Genomic DNA, 12,574 nt, shown 5'->3' on the forward strand with positions numbered 1-12,574 from the left:
TCGTATGGCCACAGAAATCAGTTACCAACATTACAGGAAGGACTGATGATGTTCTCACCCCAAACCAATTTTCTGTAGTAATTCACTAACAAATTTCAATCCAGCTTAAATATAATTAACAATTGTTGTAAGAGCATTACTTTCCTAACCTGTTAGAGGAGCTGTGAGTTTGCAGCACACAACCAAGACCCAGCTTTACTTTCAGTTCATTTGCCTGTATCCCTCTGCATTGCTCACATACAGTGGTTTTCACCAGTTACACTTTTTCTTTTTAACTTGGAAAGCCTTGAACATTCCCCACCGGCAGACCATGGCTTGAAAACGCTGACTGGTGGATTTATCAGCATTGTGTAAAGCTGTGAACACTAAACCTGCCTCGGAGAGGGTTTGGTGGCCTTGCCCGGGGTCACAGGAAGCCGCTGTCACTGTGGCAGCCTCAGGAAGCTGCTGTCGCTGCAGCTCGGATGGAGCAGGGCAGCAGAGCTCTGTGTTCGTGCAGCACAGAGCCTGCAAAGGCTGCAGTGAGGATATAAACCACATCTTGGAATGTGGGGAGTCCCAAAGCCTCAGAGGGGCTGTTGGAACCTCCTCTCCAAAGTTCCTCCACCCCAGTGCAGGTATTAGCAGAGGGATCTGCTGTCCCACCAAGACACTACAAAGTGTCCCTATAAACTCACACACCCCTTCAGAGCCCTGTGTGCCCACACTGAGACAGATCAGCTGCAGCAGGGACAGCACAGGGAACTTGGACATCTCCAGCTCCCTTGGACACCAGCAGCACCACAAAGTGCAGCCACTGGGCAATTCCCAGGGCAGCTCCTTGTGGAGCCTGCTAACACAGCCTCACTCCGAGGAAGCTGAGGGAAGCTGCAATCACGCATTTGGCTTCACTGGAACCCTGATTAGTCTCCATTTATGAATGTTGCTCCTTAAAGCTTTGCACTGGTGGTGGTTCTTTCATGGCAGTGCAGTTCCAGTGAACTTGATGCCCGGAGAGTGATGTTCCCACCATCCAGCACCTAAAAACTCCACACCCCCTACCCCAGCAGTTACTACTTGAAGCACTCCGATGTGCTGGGACTGTTCACACTTCCAGAGTGGAGTTTCATGACAGAACAAATCAACACCACTAATGCTGAGTTTAAAGGTTCCTGTGTCCCAGATCCCTCTCACGTCCCAGCTTGCCCACGCAAACAATTCCTTCCCCGTGGGTGCCGTGCACACAGCTCCAGTCAGATCTGCTGCTTCCCCACATTCCCTCACTCTCTCCACCCAAACTCAAAGCTTCCTCAGCTGCCCATCCCCACAATTTACTGCAACACATCTTTATGGAGCTCGACATTTTTCCTGCCTTCATTTTAATTGTTCTATTCCCTCTGATTGTCTCTGTTCCTCTCTGTAATTTATAGTTTCTTCTCCCCACTTCTGTTCTTCCTGCCACTTGCTGAACACAGAGAGACTTCTTTTAATTTACAGAGAGTGTGCTAGTGCAATCTATTTCATAAACTTAATTCGTTTTATTTTGGCAGTTTCTAAAGGTTCCAGGATAGAAAAAAGATTCCAACTATGCCGATCACTATGCAGACCAGCCACTGTAAGGCAAATCCTGTCTTAAGGAGATTACAGGTTAGATTTGAAATAAATAGAAATTAAATGGTGATCAAAGGTATTTGGGATGGAAAAAAATTATATAGGGAGGGCATTTTGTTAAATTTACAAGTTCCATCCTGCATCCATACGCCTGTGTCAGTGTGGCTGAATGTAAGGGTTACCAATGGTATGATATTTCTGTGGGGCATTATTCTGGGATACAAATGTCCTTATTTACCTCTTTTTAAAAGCACACACAGCACCTTTCAACAGTCAAAGGAGCCGTGTATGTTTTATTTTGATCCCTCAGTAGGGTCAAGCACATAATCTGCTGTTGCTGCAGTGAAGCAGAGAGCAAGCCATACACCCACTCGGCTCCCTATGGAGCACAGGAACTGCTGGCAACTGCAGGGGATGTAAAACTCAACAGTTGGCATTTAAATGGCCACTGTCTTCCACAAGCAACACCTGCTGAAAAGGTGCGTTCCAGCAGAAGACTTGCAAGAGGAAATCTTCCATTTTATGCCCATCCTTCACATAAGACCGAGCTTAACATAACGAAGAACCTGCTGGGCTGAGCTGTTGGATCTGAGCGTCCTATGAGCTCCAGGGCTGAGTAGTTTTAGTTTCTTTCTGTGTTAGCCGGGAATTTCTTGCAGGCTCAGGGTTTACAGCCTAGTTCTTCTACTCAGCAATCACAGGGAAGGGAACCAGGGCTGAGTGTCCTGAGCACAAACAGAGCACTATGGAAATACCCTCACAAGATAAAACCTCTCTGCTTTGTAGCAAGGGCCACGACCCTTCTGGCCTCCCTGCCTCAAAGGTGGCTGGGACTTGGCTTTTGCAAACTTCTGGGTGCAAGTGTCTGTGAAGCTTTTGAGGTGCAGAATCGCAGAGCGGCTGCTCCATCCCTGAGAGTGTCCAAGGCCCGCCTGGATGGGGCTTGGAGCAACCCGGTGTAGTAGAAGGAAAATAGTAACTCCTTTTTTCCCCTTTCGACGCTGCGTTTTCCACCTTTACTTGATGTGCCTAATTCACGTTGTTTAACACTTTCAAGTGCCGTTTTACCTCACAAAAGGCATCAGTCCCTCTGCCTTCCCCACATATGGTGAGGGCAACAGGAGGGTCAGACAGCGATCTGTGGTGACCAGGGACAGGACCCAGGGAATGGCTGGAGCTGGGCCAGGGGTGGGTTAGGCTGGAGATCAGGAAAGGCTCTTCCCCCAGAGGGTGCTGGGCACTGCCCAGGCTCCCCAGGGAATGGGCACGGCCCCGAGGCTGCCAGAGCTCCAGGAGCGTTTGGACAGCGCTGCCAGGGATGCCCAGGGTGGGGTTGTTGGGGTGTCTGTGCAGGGACAGAGGTTGGACTGGATGATCCCTGTGGGTCCCTTCCAGCTCAGGATATTCTGTAATCTTTCCTCTCCCCAGTGTCACCCCCTCAGTGCCCCCCCAGCACGGGGACCAGCAGCTCCCCTGCCCGTACTGTACAACGCAGGAGGCAGCGCCGGGCTGTGCCCCGCAGGGGGAGCCGCTCCAGGGCGATCCCACGAGGGGCAACTTCATCCCCACGAGGGGCGACCTGACCACGCTGAGGAGCGACGCGATCCCTCTGAGAGGCGACCCGTGCCCCTCATGGCCGCCCTCGCGCCCTCGCCATCTTCCCCCGCGCGCTGCCCGCCCCGCAGCAGGCACTTGGCACCGCCAATCACCGGCCCCCCCTCGGGAGCGACGCCTCCCCTCACCAATCAGATGGCGAAGCAGCCGCACAGACCCCGCCCCGCCCCTCAGCGGAGGCCTATAAAGCGCTAAGCCACGCCCCCTCTTCCTTTTCCCGGCTCTGCACTGAATGAAGTCCCCGCTGGCCAACGAGAAGTTTCCGCAGCTTTGATGGACAGGTGCGCTGCCTAATAGGAGTGCAGCATTGCGGCGCGCCCGCCAATAGGGAGCCATCTGCGGGCGCGGGGGGCGGCCCTCCCTCCCCGCGGGCCGTGGCCGTCGCTCCCGCTGCTGGAGGGAGGCGGCGGAGAAAATGGCGGCCATGGCTGCGGAGGCGGCGGCGACTGCGGCGGTGCCGGGGGACGGCGGGGCCGGTGAGGCCGAGCCCGAGATGGAGCCGATCCCGGGCAGCGAGGCCGGCGCGGACCCTCTGCCCGCCGTCAGCGAGGCCGTGGAGTCGGCGGTGCCGGATGGCGAGGAGGCCGACGGCGGCAAGGCCGAGGAGCCGCCACCGGTGCAGCGCGCCCGGAGCCCCGGCGGGACTCGCGAGCCGGACGCGGGAAGGACGGAGGAGCCGCCGCCGCCGCGCAGCCCGGGGGTGGAATCGCCGCGGGCCGAGCCCCGCGCAGCGCCCAGCCCGGGGTGCTCGGAGCCGCCGCAGCCCTGCCCGCCGCCCGAGCCGGCCCGGGAGCCGCCGCAGCCCTGCCCGCCGGCTGCCGGGGGCTCCGCGGGGCCCGGGGAGGAGCCGCCCCGGCCGGAGGAGGAGGAGCCGGATGCTGCCGCCGCCGCCGCCGTGGAGCCCGAGCCGGCGGTGCCCGCGGTCCCGGGCGGAGGGGAGGCGGAGGCGCCGGCGCTGCTGCCCGGCTCCGAGGTGCGGGTCACCCTGGACCACATCATCGAGGACGCCCTGGTGGTCTCGTTCCGGCTGGGAGAGAAGCTTTTTTCCGGGGTCCTCATGGACCTCTCGAAAAGGTGAGAGCTCGGGGGGAGCCGAGCCCGAGCCCCCACCCAGCGCCGGGCCCGGGAGCGCTCCCGAAGCCGCCGGGGGCGGGATGAGGGCGGCCCCGCCGGGACCCTCGTGGTCTCTACAGCTTCCCTTCCCTCCCATCCTATCGGTTCCCATACCCATCCCAGCCCTCCTTGGTCCCGGTCCCCCCCGGGGACCCGCGTCCTCCCCGGGGAGCGGAGCAGTAGCTCCCGGGCATCCTTCTCCTCTTCCTCCTTCTCGACCCTTTCAGCCGGGGGTGCGCGGGGCCCCCTCCAGCCCGGGGAATGGGAAAACGGGAGAGCCGGGAGAGGGGCGAGCACATGGGCACAGCCTTTGGGCTTGGCCGGGATTCCCAGGGCCTGCAGCAGCATCCCTGTGTGCCGGGAGAAGCACCCCAGCACAGAGCTTGGCGTTTATTCCGTCTTTGTACAGAACAGCCCCAGAGATCTGATTGCCCTGTTCGTTCGGGCTTACATTGCCTAGGTAACCCTCTTTTTCAGTACGTACTATTTTCCAGAATAGTGGTTTTCCAGCTAGGCTGTTGCAGTTATTAATTAGTACTGATTGCTTCTTGTATGCGATGAACGGGGTGAAGTTCCATGGTTCTTAAATATCCTTGTGGATGGGGGGATTTTTATGTATCACTGAATAACTTATCAGACAGCAGGGTTTGGGGTTTGCCTTTTTTTACTGCCTTTCAATAGTGAGAAGCTCTTTGGAGACCAGAAATCGTGGTATCTTACAAACAATCTAGGTTCTATCAGCAGGTGAAAATACTTCTTCATCTTAGTGGTTATTTCCTAGACATGTAAGGACTGCAAGTTTATGAGAGGAAAGTGAAATTTAAGCAAGGTTATGATTTAAAATAATCATTATGCAAAGTATGCAGCATTTTCCCTGTCCCCCCCCCCCGCCCCCAAATTTAAGCTGTGTGTGGACATAAGTCTTTTATCACTTTTTATGTTGTTAGTAGCTGTTCAGCAACTTCCTGGAATATTAATATTGTCAGTGCTTCCTAAAAGGAAAATTGTGGGAATTGTGGGGACCAGCACTTCTAGCTTGGGCCTCACGTGTGGTTGGGGTTTGACACAAAAGGCCTTGTCTGAACCCCAGGTTTTGGATAATGTCATGGAATGAAGTTTTCAGTCTGTCAGTTGACGAGGTGTGAAATACTAAGTAAAATTGCATCACTTGGAGGGTGAAACAGTGTGTCAGAGCAGGGCAGGAGGTGACACAAATGAAGTGTAATCCTGGGTAACACCAATTCTTTTGTAGGTTTGTAGTTGTCAGCAGAATACCATGGTTGCCCTGCGCAGGAGGGTAACAAAGTTTCAGCTTCCAGGAGTGCAGGAAAATACCAGCTTCTCCTTTCTCCGGAAAGGCATCCTGTCCTCCTAAACACACCCGTGTTTTCCCAGGTTCTTGTGCACTGAGGAGCCTCTGGCACGCAGCAGATCTGCAGCCCTTTGCAGCAAAATTCAGTTTGCAGGCTGCCTGCTGCTCCTGTGCCTTGGGGGAAGCATCCCCAGCCTCCCTGGGTCCAGGCACAGCTCCTGGGACAAACCTTTGCAGTGGCAGCTGTGGAAAAGCCGTACAGGAAGGCTGGGGCTGTCCCTCCCAGGTTCTCTTTGCAGTGGAGCCATTTATTCCTTCAGAGGTGCTTTTACATGGGAATCAAGAAGGAGAAATTTAAATTTGCAAGACCAAGCTCTACAGGGGGCCTGGACAAGAACCTTATGTTTTGAGACATAAGGTCTGTAGTATTTGGCTGGTGACAACAAAATGTTGGTAGATAACAAGAGTCTCTTACCAGATGTCTCAGACAGGAAATGCAGTGGAAAACAAGCTCTAGAAATAGTCCAAGAACCTCCTAACTCTAAGAAATGGAAGCATTATCAAAAATAAGTGTTACTTGTATGTCCAGCAATTCAATTTTGCCACTTCTGTGGTGGCTGACAGGTGGTATTGTTTAGGTGTCAGCTTTTCCTTGTATCTGTTTATTTTTGTTGGTGGTAGCAGCACCTGGACTTGCAGAACATGAATATTTTTCATGAACTTCCTTCTGTATCTGTGGCAGGCCCCGGAATTCTTGTAACAAGTTTTTCCACTGGACCAAAAAGAAAAAAGAAGGGCAGGGTTAAATGAAAACCACTTAAATTCCATGCATTTACATGACAACACTGGGATCTCCAGCATGGGAGATGAGTGGTTGCTGAAATCTGTCTCATTCAAATGCATGGGAATAATCTCACAAACTTTCCTAATGCCAGAGGGATCAATATTTTAAGACTGACAGTTCTTACTAAGTAAAAGTGACAATTTGTGTTAGAATTTACTCATTGAGTAGCTTCCAAAAGTGGCTGTGTTCAGCACATGCTAATGCTGTGTTCACTGTACGCTCAGAAGGAAATAATTCCTATTCTTTTTTGGATCTTATTTTCTCTTTCTCCTCTGCACCCTCCAGAGCACTGGAGGTGCTACTTCCATACAGCACTAACGAGAGCAAGTGACTGTTTTAAAAACCTGTTCACTGGACTGTTTTTAGTCTTCTCAAGTCATGTTCTGAATTACTTGAACTTCACAGTGAAAGAAAAGCAAAAATATCCCCATACATTTATGATTTTAAAGAGTTTTTTGGCTATTTTTTAATCTCTTTTTCTATTGTTGAGGTGATGCCCTGGCTTTGCATTTTATTCTCGGTGACTTTGATATGAAGTCAGTGATATTTGTATGAAGGGCCTGATTCCCTCTCCCACGCCTGTAAACGGGATGTCCATTTAGAAGTTTATGCCACAAGCTCCTGAGTGTTCAGTGGACTTTATTCCTACATTTATTTGAGGTAAGGAAGCATTTCCCTGCCTGTACCAATGGCAGTCTCCTGTACCTGCTGCTCAGGAAGTTTGGAAAATCAGCAGAAAACAGGAGCCCACCTGTCCCGAGTGCCAGATCCATTTGTTACGCAGTAAATCCTCATTTGGAGAGGAGCACGTCCCCACCTCGGTTAGTCTGAGGGCTCAGTGCACACATTAAGAATGTGTTCCTACTGTTAAACTTGGTTAGTGCTGCTGCCAGTACCTGTTAAGTGCTTTACTGATGCAGGGGTGAGATTCTGCTGGGGGCTCCTGGGGTGGATGTGCCTGATGGAGTCCTGATGGGAGAGACAGGGAATGCAGCAGCCCTCACAGCAGGGAGAAATGCTTGGGCAAGAACTCAGCATATCCAGGGCTGATCCCACGGTGTGGGCAGCAGGAAAGGGGGGGATCCTGCCCCTCAGGTGAGAGCCCACCTGCAGAGCTGCTCCAGTCCTGGGGCCCAGCACAGGAACGAGCTGGAGCTGCTGGAGCCGGGTCAGAGGAGACACCAAGTTGCTGAGGGTACTGGAGCACCCTCCCTATGGAGATGGGCTGGGAGAGCTGGGAATGTTCATCCTGGAGAGGAGAAGGTTGTGTGGAGACCTCACAGCCCCTGCCAGGATCTGAAGGTGCAGGGAGGCTGGAGAGGGAACTTCGTCAGGACCTGGAGTGCCAGGACAAGGGGAATGGTTTCCCAGTGTTAGAGGGCAGGGATAAATGGGATATTGGGAAGGAATTGTTCCCTGGGAGGGTGGGCAGGCCCTGGCACAGGGTGCCCAGAGCAGCTGTGGCTGCCCCTGGATCCCTGGCAGTGCCCAAGGCCAGGTTGGATATTGGGGCTTGGAGCAGCCTGGGACAGTGGAAGGTGTCCCTGCCCGTGGCAGAGGTGGGACTGGGTGGGATTTAAGATCCCTTCCAGCCCAGCCCATCCTGGTTCTGTGGGGTTTGAAATCCCTGTGAGCTCCTGTACCCAGCATTGCTCACTCCCTGTTTGCTGAGGGGCAGGAGATGTCCATTGCACCTGCTGGCTCAGAGTAAATCCTGCTCTGCACCTGGAGGAAGTAGGTGGGAAGGAAACGCCTGAGAAGTATAGCATTTGTAAATCTTAAAATACAGGATTAAGAAGTTATGGTTTTAGTTTGTTCTTCTGGAGAAAGGATAATTATTTCTTTTTTTTTTTTCCCCTTCCCAAAGCTTAGGGAAGGAGGGGGATTAAATTTATGTTCTGTTGTTTTGCCAACAGTCAGGACTTGGCCTTTTTATTGCTTTTTCATTTAACTAAAATTTTCCTTCTAAACCTGCAGATGGGAAGGACATGTGTCTTGTCTTCTTCTCTAAACTAGTTCCCTTCTGACTCATGTGTGTTCATAATAGTTCTTGAGGGAGCAAGAGAGAGCAAAAAGTTGTTTTGTGACCTAAAAGCCTTAGTTAGATATCCAAAAGATATGCAGTGTGTTCCTAGTTGACATATGTTTGAAATTATGTCTTTATTGGGCTTTGTTTATGGAAGATAAGGAAGGACTTCCTGCACCAAGGTGTGCATGAGCTGTATGATGAAAATAGACTTTTATAGGCAGTTTGCAATCCTTACAATCCCAGAAGCAGTTTTCAGGTACAGCACTGACTCTTGAATCCTGTGCTTTCCCCAGTTTGTTAATTCAGCTTCTGCTGCAAAAGAATGATGTGAAAGGAATCAGCAGAGGCCTCACTTGATAAAACATTGCACATTTCTCCCTGCTTTCATTTAGTAACCAGGGACAGCATGTGCTCATCCTTGTCTGGGGAGGGACTGCTTTTTGTAGGAGGCCTGATGTTCTGTGATGCACATTCTCAGCAGTAAAGAAGTGTCTGTGACTCAGGGTTGTGTTTTGGTTTATTTTATAACTTACTCTCAGTTCCCAAGGTGTGCCACACCTCGTCACCTGCCCTCTTTGGGAGTTTCTCAGGAGCCCAGAGGAGCTTGGTGAAATTCTGGCCTTTGAGGAACAGCCCCAACACTTCTTTGACATTTGTTTTATTACCCCCAGAACATGGGAAGCTCTGGTGTGATGGGAGTGTGGTTAAGAGAGTAATTCAGGTGTCTTTTGCTTGTGACTGACAGAGGTTTTATTGAAGGTGTCAAATGTAGCCTCACTTAGAGGGTAAGGTTAGAATTGGGGTCTGGATTGGGCCTCAGACTCTCCTTTCCTGTAGAGATCTGTGGTCTTCAGCTGTTCTTTGTTGGTCTGGGATGTGGCAGATGATGGTTGATCTGTCTGTCCTTGTGGAATTCTCTGTATTCCAGCAGCATGGCTTGTCCTGGCTTTCTAAGGGCTGCTTGACCTGGTCCAAGGTGTTGAGGCAGGGCAGGGGTGAAATTTTCAGTCTGCTTTCATTTTATTTTCTGTTATGGGACTGATGAATCTTTGCCATCTTAAATTCATCCATTATTTAATGGTATCATTCTCTTCCATGTGTCCTGGGTCTGGCATATGGATGATCTTTAGGAGTATATTTAAGGTATTTTATCTTAATAATAAAGTTTTGCAAGTGTAAAACTTCAAAATAGATCACAGCAAATGTATCAGTGAAGTGTCTACTTCAGAATGCAACTGACAGCTAATAATGGCAAAAGATGTAAAAATTAAGAGATATTTCATTTTAAACAGACCTTCAGCTTTATGGATATGCCAGTAAAGTTGTGGTAGTTAATGGAAAGCCTCAACTCAAAGCATCTTGTCTTTTCTTTATGTTGTGCTGTTCCAAAGAGTCACTCTTGCTGCAGTCCTTTGCCATGTGTTCAGAGCTCTCAGTGAAATGTGCATTTTCTAGTCTATTTAGCCTGGTGTTACATTGCTCAGGAGGTGAATAAACCCTGGAGTTGATTGTCTGGCTTCTGGGAGTGCTTTTTTCAGGAAGGTGCCCGCATTTAAAGCAATATATTCCATCTTGTATTTTATCACACCAAGTAAATCCTTCATTAAAAATAGGTTGTTGCATAATGTGTGTTTTCAATCCAGGTTATTTTGAGGAGTTCTGCAAAACTTTGTGTTCAAATAGCTATGATCTAAGTGTGTATTACATGGAATGTTATAATTTAAACCCTCAGTTTAGACGCATGAGATACATATCCATAGCTCTTTCAGTGTATTATTATACTCCTGGAACTTCCATCCATGCAGTAAAAACGGCTTCAGTTGTTGCTGGTCCTGGCTTTTGCAGAGCCCCAAGGATGATCTTCGGTACAAGAGCGATGCAGAAAAGGCAACAGGAGATTTCTGCACTGCCTTGGTGGTGAAGACGAGTTTTGATCAGTCATTTACAACAGACTTGATTTAACACTTTGAAGTCACTGTGATTTGCTGACATTTGTTCAGTGTGTCCACAGACAAATGGGAAACAGTTCTGAACCTTCTCAGTGGCTTCTCTCCTTTGGCAGAACAAGGGGCTTTTCATTTCTCTTCCTTTTAATAGAGAAGTCAGACATTGGAGGCTAAAGATGAGAACTTAAAAGTTTAGGTGCTAATGTAAAACCCTTTGCCCCAGGGTGTGTTGTTTATGTACTTTGTTTATATACATACAGTCATGAGTTAAAATGGGATTTGTTCCTTATCTCTCATGGCTGTTTCTTAAGAAATACTCTTTGACTGTTCTGTTTTGCATACAAATGGAACAGTAATATGCGTTCATTGGAGTAATTCTGCTCCAGGATTTAGAGAAAAAAGGGGCTTTACTTTCCTTAAAGTACTTAAGTTTTTATGTCTGTAATACAAAACTCTGGCTTTAAAATGACCCGAGTTCTGGGTTTGGTACCCAGACTGGTTTTTGGATGCCACAGCTGCCTATTCATTAACCTGCAGCTGGCAAACTGGAAGTGAAGCTTCCCTGTTTTCACCCTGTTTCTGTCTCTGCATACCCTGGTCAATTGAAAGCTCTTCTCAGTGTGAATATCGTTGCACTGCCAGAATTGACCAGGCTCTTAGTTCAGTCTAGGTCCTGATACCCTGTTGCTGTTTATGTCTCCAATGAAAATGTGCATTGCAGTGGTATCTACAGCAGAAGTGTGATCAATCCTGCTGAGTGCCCTGGTTACTTGAAAAACCTCTGAGAGATGAGTTTGATACAACAGATGTCACCCATCCTCTCTCAGAGGTGCATTTTCAAGGCAGGTGAGAGCTGGGACACCTTTGCAGGAGAGGAACTGGCACCATGGAAAACTGGCTCTGGTTCCATAGGTAGGAAGCAGCAGTGCACTGCTTCCCAGAGCTTGGATTGACAGTGAAGTACCTATTTCTGAGTTTTCTAGCGCTTCAGTTTTAGATCCCCATCCCCTGTCAATGAATCCTCCCATTCCTTGGAGTGTGATGGTCTGAGGCAGAAGCGTTACACGAGTCAGGAGTGGGCTGGGCAGGCAGCAGCTGGAACTTGGGCACCAGGGAATTTTTATTTTAAGCAAACAGTAATTGCAGTATATCTTTAGTTTGATCCAGAACAGCCTATTCTTGAAATCTTGTGGGGTCAGGTGATACTTGGGACCAAGATATTTAAAAAAATATTTTATTGTTGGAATAAAGACAAGGCAATTCCTTGTAGAACTTAAACCTGCAACATGTGACAAAAGGAATGTGTTGGGAGTCTCACTGTGGGGTAACTGAAATGGTTTCTCTTCAGAGCTGATCTGGTGCCAGCCAGTGACTGATGGGAGAATCAGTAAATGTCATGATACAACTGAGCTGTGTGCCTTGGATTTTTTAAATTTTGTTTTATGTAGATGCCTTTTAGTCCTTCATCTCTGTGGCAGGTGAACCAAATGCTTTTGCAGCTTTTCTGTCTAACTACTAACGCAAGTAACTAGTTCAGCCTTGCAGCTGGTGTGACAAAAATTACTGTGGTTGTATGAGAAGTATTGATCTTCAAGGTCCACCAACCAGGTGTGTGAAAACAGGGCTTGAAATTCTGCTACATGCAATAAATACTTGTGCTTGCTGCAGAACTAATTGCATGCTGTGTCATGCCTTGTCCTGAAGAGGTTTAAGATCATGTCTTAATTCTGCTGCTTCTCTTAGGAAAAACAAATCCCTCTTTTCTTACCTTGTTCTTTGTGCTTTTTCTCTCCTGTATCCTTTACTGTTTCACTTGCAAGTTTTTCTGCCATTGTTTTCTCTTCTTCATTTTCATGTCATTCTTCCTAGTTGCTGGAGAACGTGATTAGCCAGGGAGGAAACAGAGATAATCAAAAACTGGTTGTAGACACAGTCTGCTGTTGGGTGAGGCCAAGAGAAGGTGTAATACACTGAGCTGTTGGAAATAATGTTCAGTCTCTTGGCTTCCCAAATATATTTTGTCCTGCAGGTGGATTGTCTTGACTGATTGTATGTTTTGTATTAACACATCATTTACAGCAATAGTGCTGTACAGAACTGGCACAATAGCCATGACTGCTCTCTGC

The 12,574-nt window shown here is 49.2% G+C and overlaps 1 protein-coding gene across 7 annotated transcripts in view; it reads left to right on the plus strand.

Annotated features, from left to right (window-relative positions):
• Positions 1 to 3,562: 3,562 nt before the first annotated feature.
• PWWP2A (PWWP domain containing 2A) overlaps positions 3,563 to 12,574 on the plus strand; it is a 33,152-nt gene continuing 24,140 nt past the window's right edge. For 4 of the 7 annotated variants that reach the window (XR_007206902.1, XR_007206901.1, XR_007206903.1 and 1 more), the window contains exon 1: positions 3,567 to 4,278. Coding sequence is in view for 4 of the 7 variants with exons in the window: in XM_048319486.1 (XP_048175443.1) it covers positions 3,620 to 4,278 (659 nt within the window). In the remaining 3 variants the exon portion in view is untranslated. Of the gene's footprint in view, positions 4,279 to 12,574 lie in introns of all 7 variants that reach the window. The other 3 variants (XM_048319483.1, XM_048319482.1, XM_048319484.1) reach the window with 2 other exon arrangements.

Source organism: Corvus hawaiiensis, chromosome 15 (assembly GCF_020740725.1).
Source record: "Corvus hawaiiensis isolate bCorHaw1 chromosome 15, bCorHaw1.pri.cur, whole genome shotgun sequence".
Lineage (NCBI taxonomy): Eukaryota > Metazoa > Chordata > Aves > Passeriformes > Corvidae > Corvus > Corvus hawaiiensis.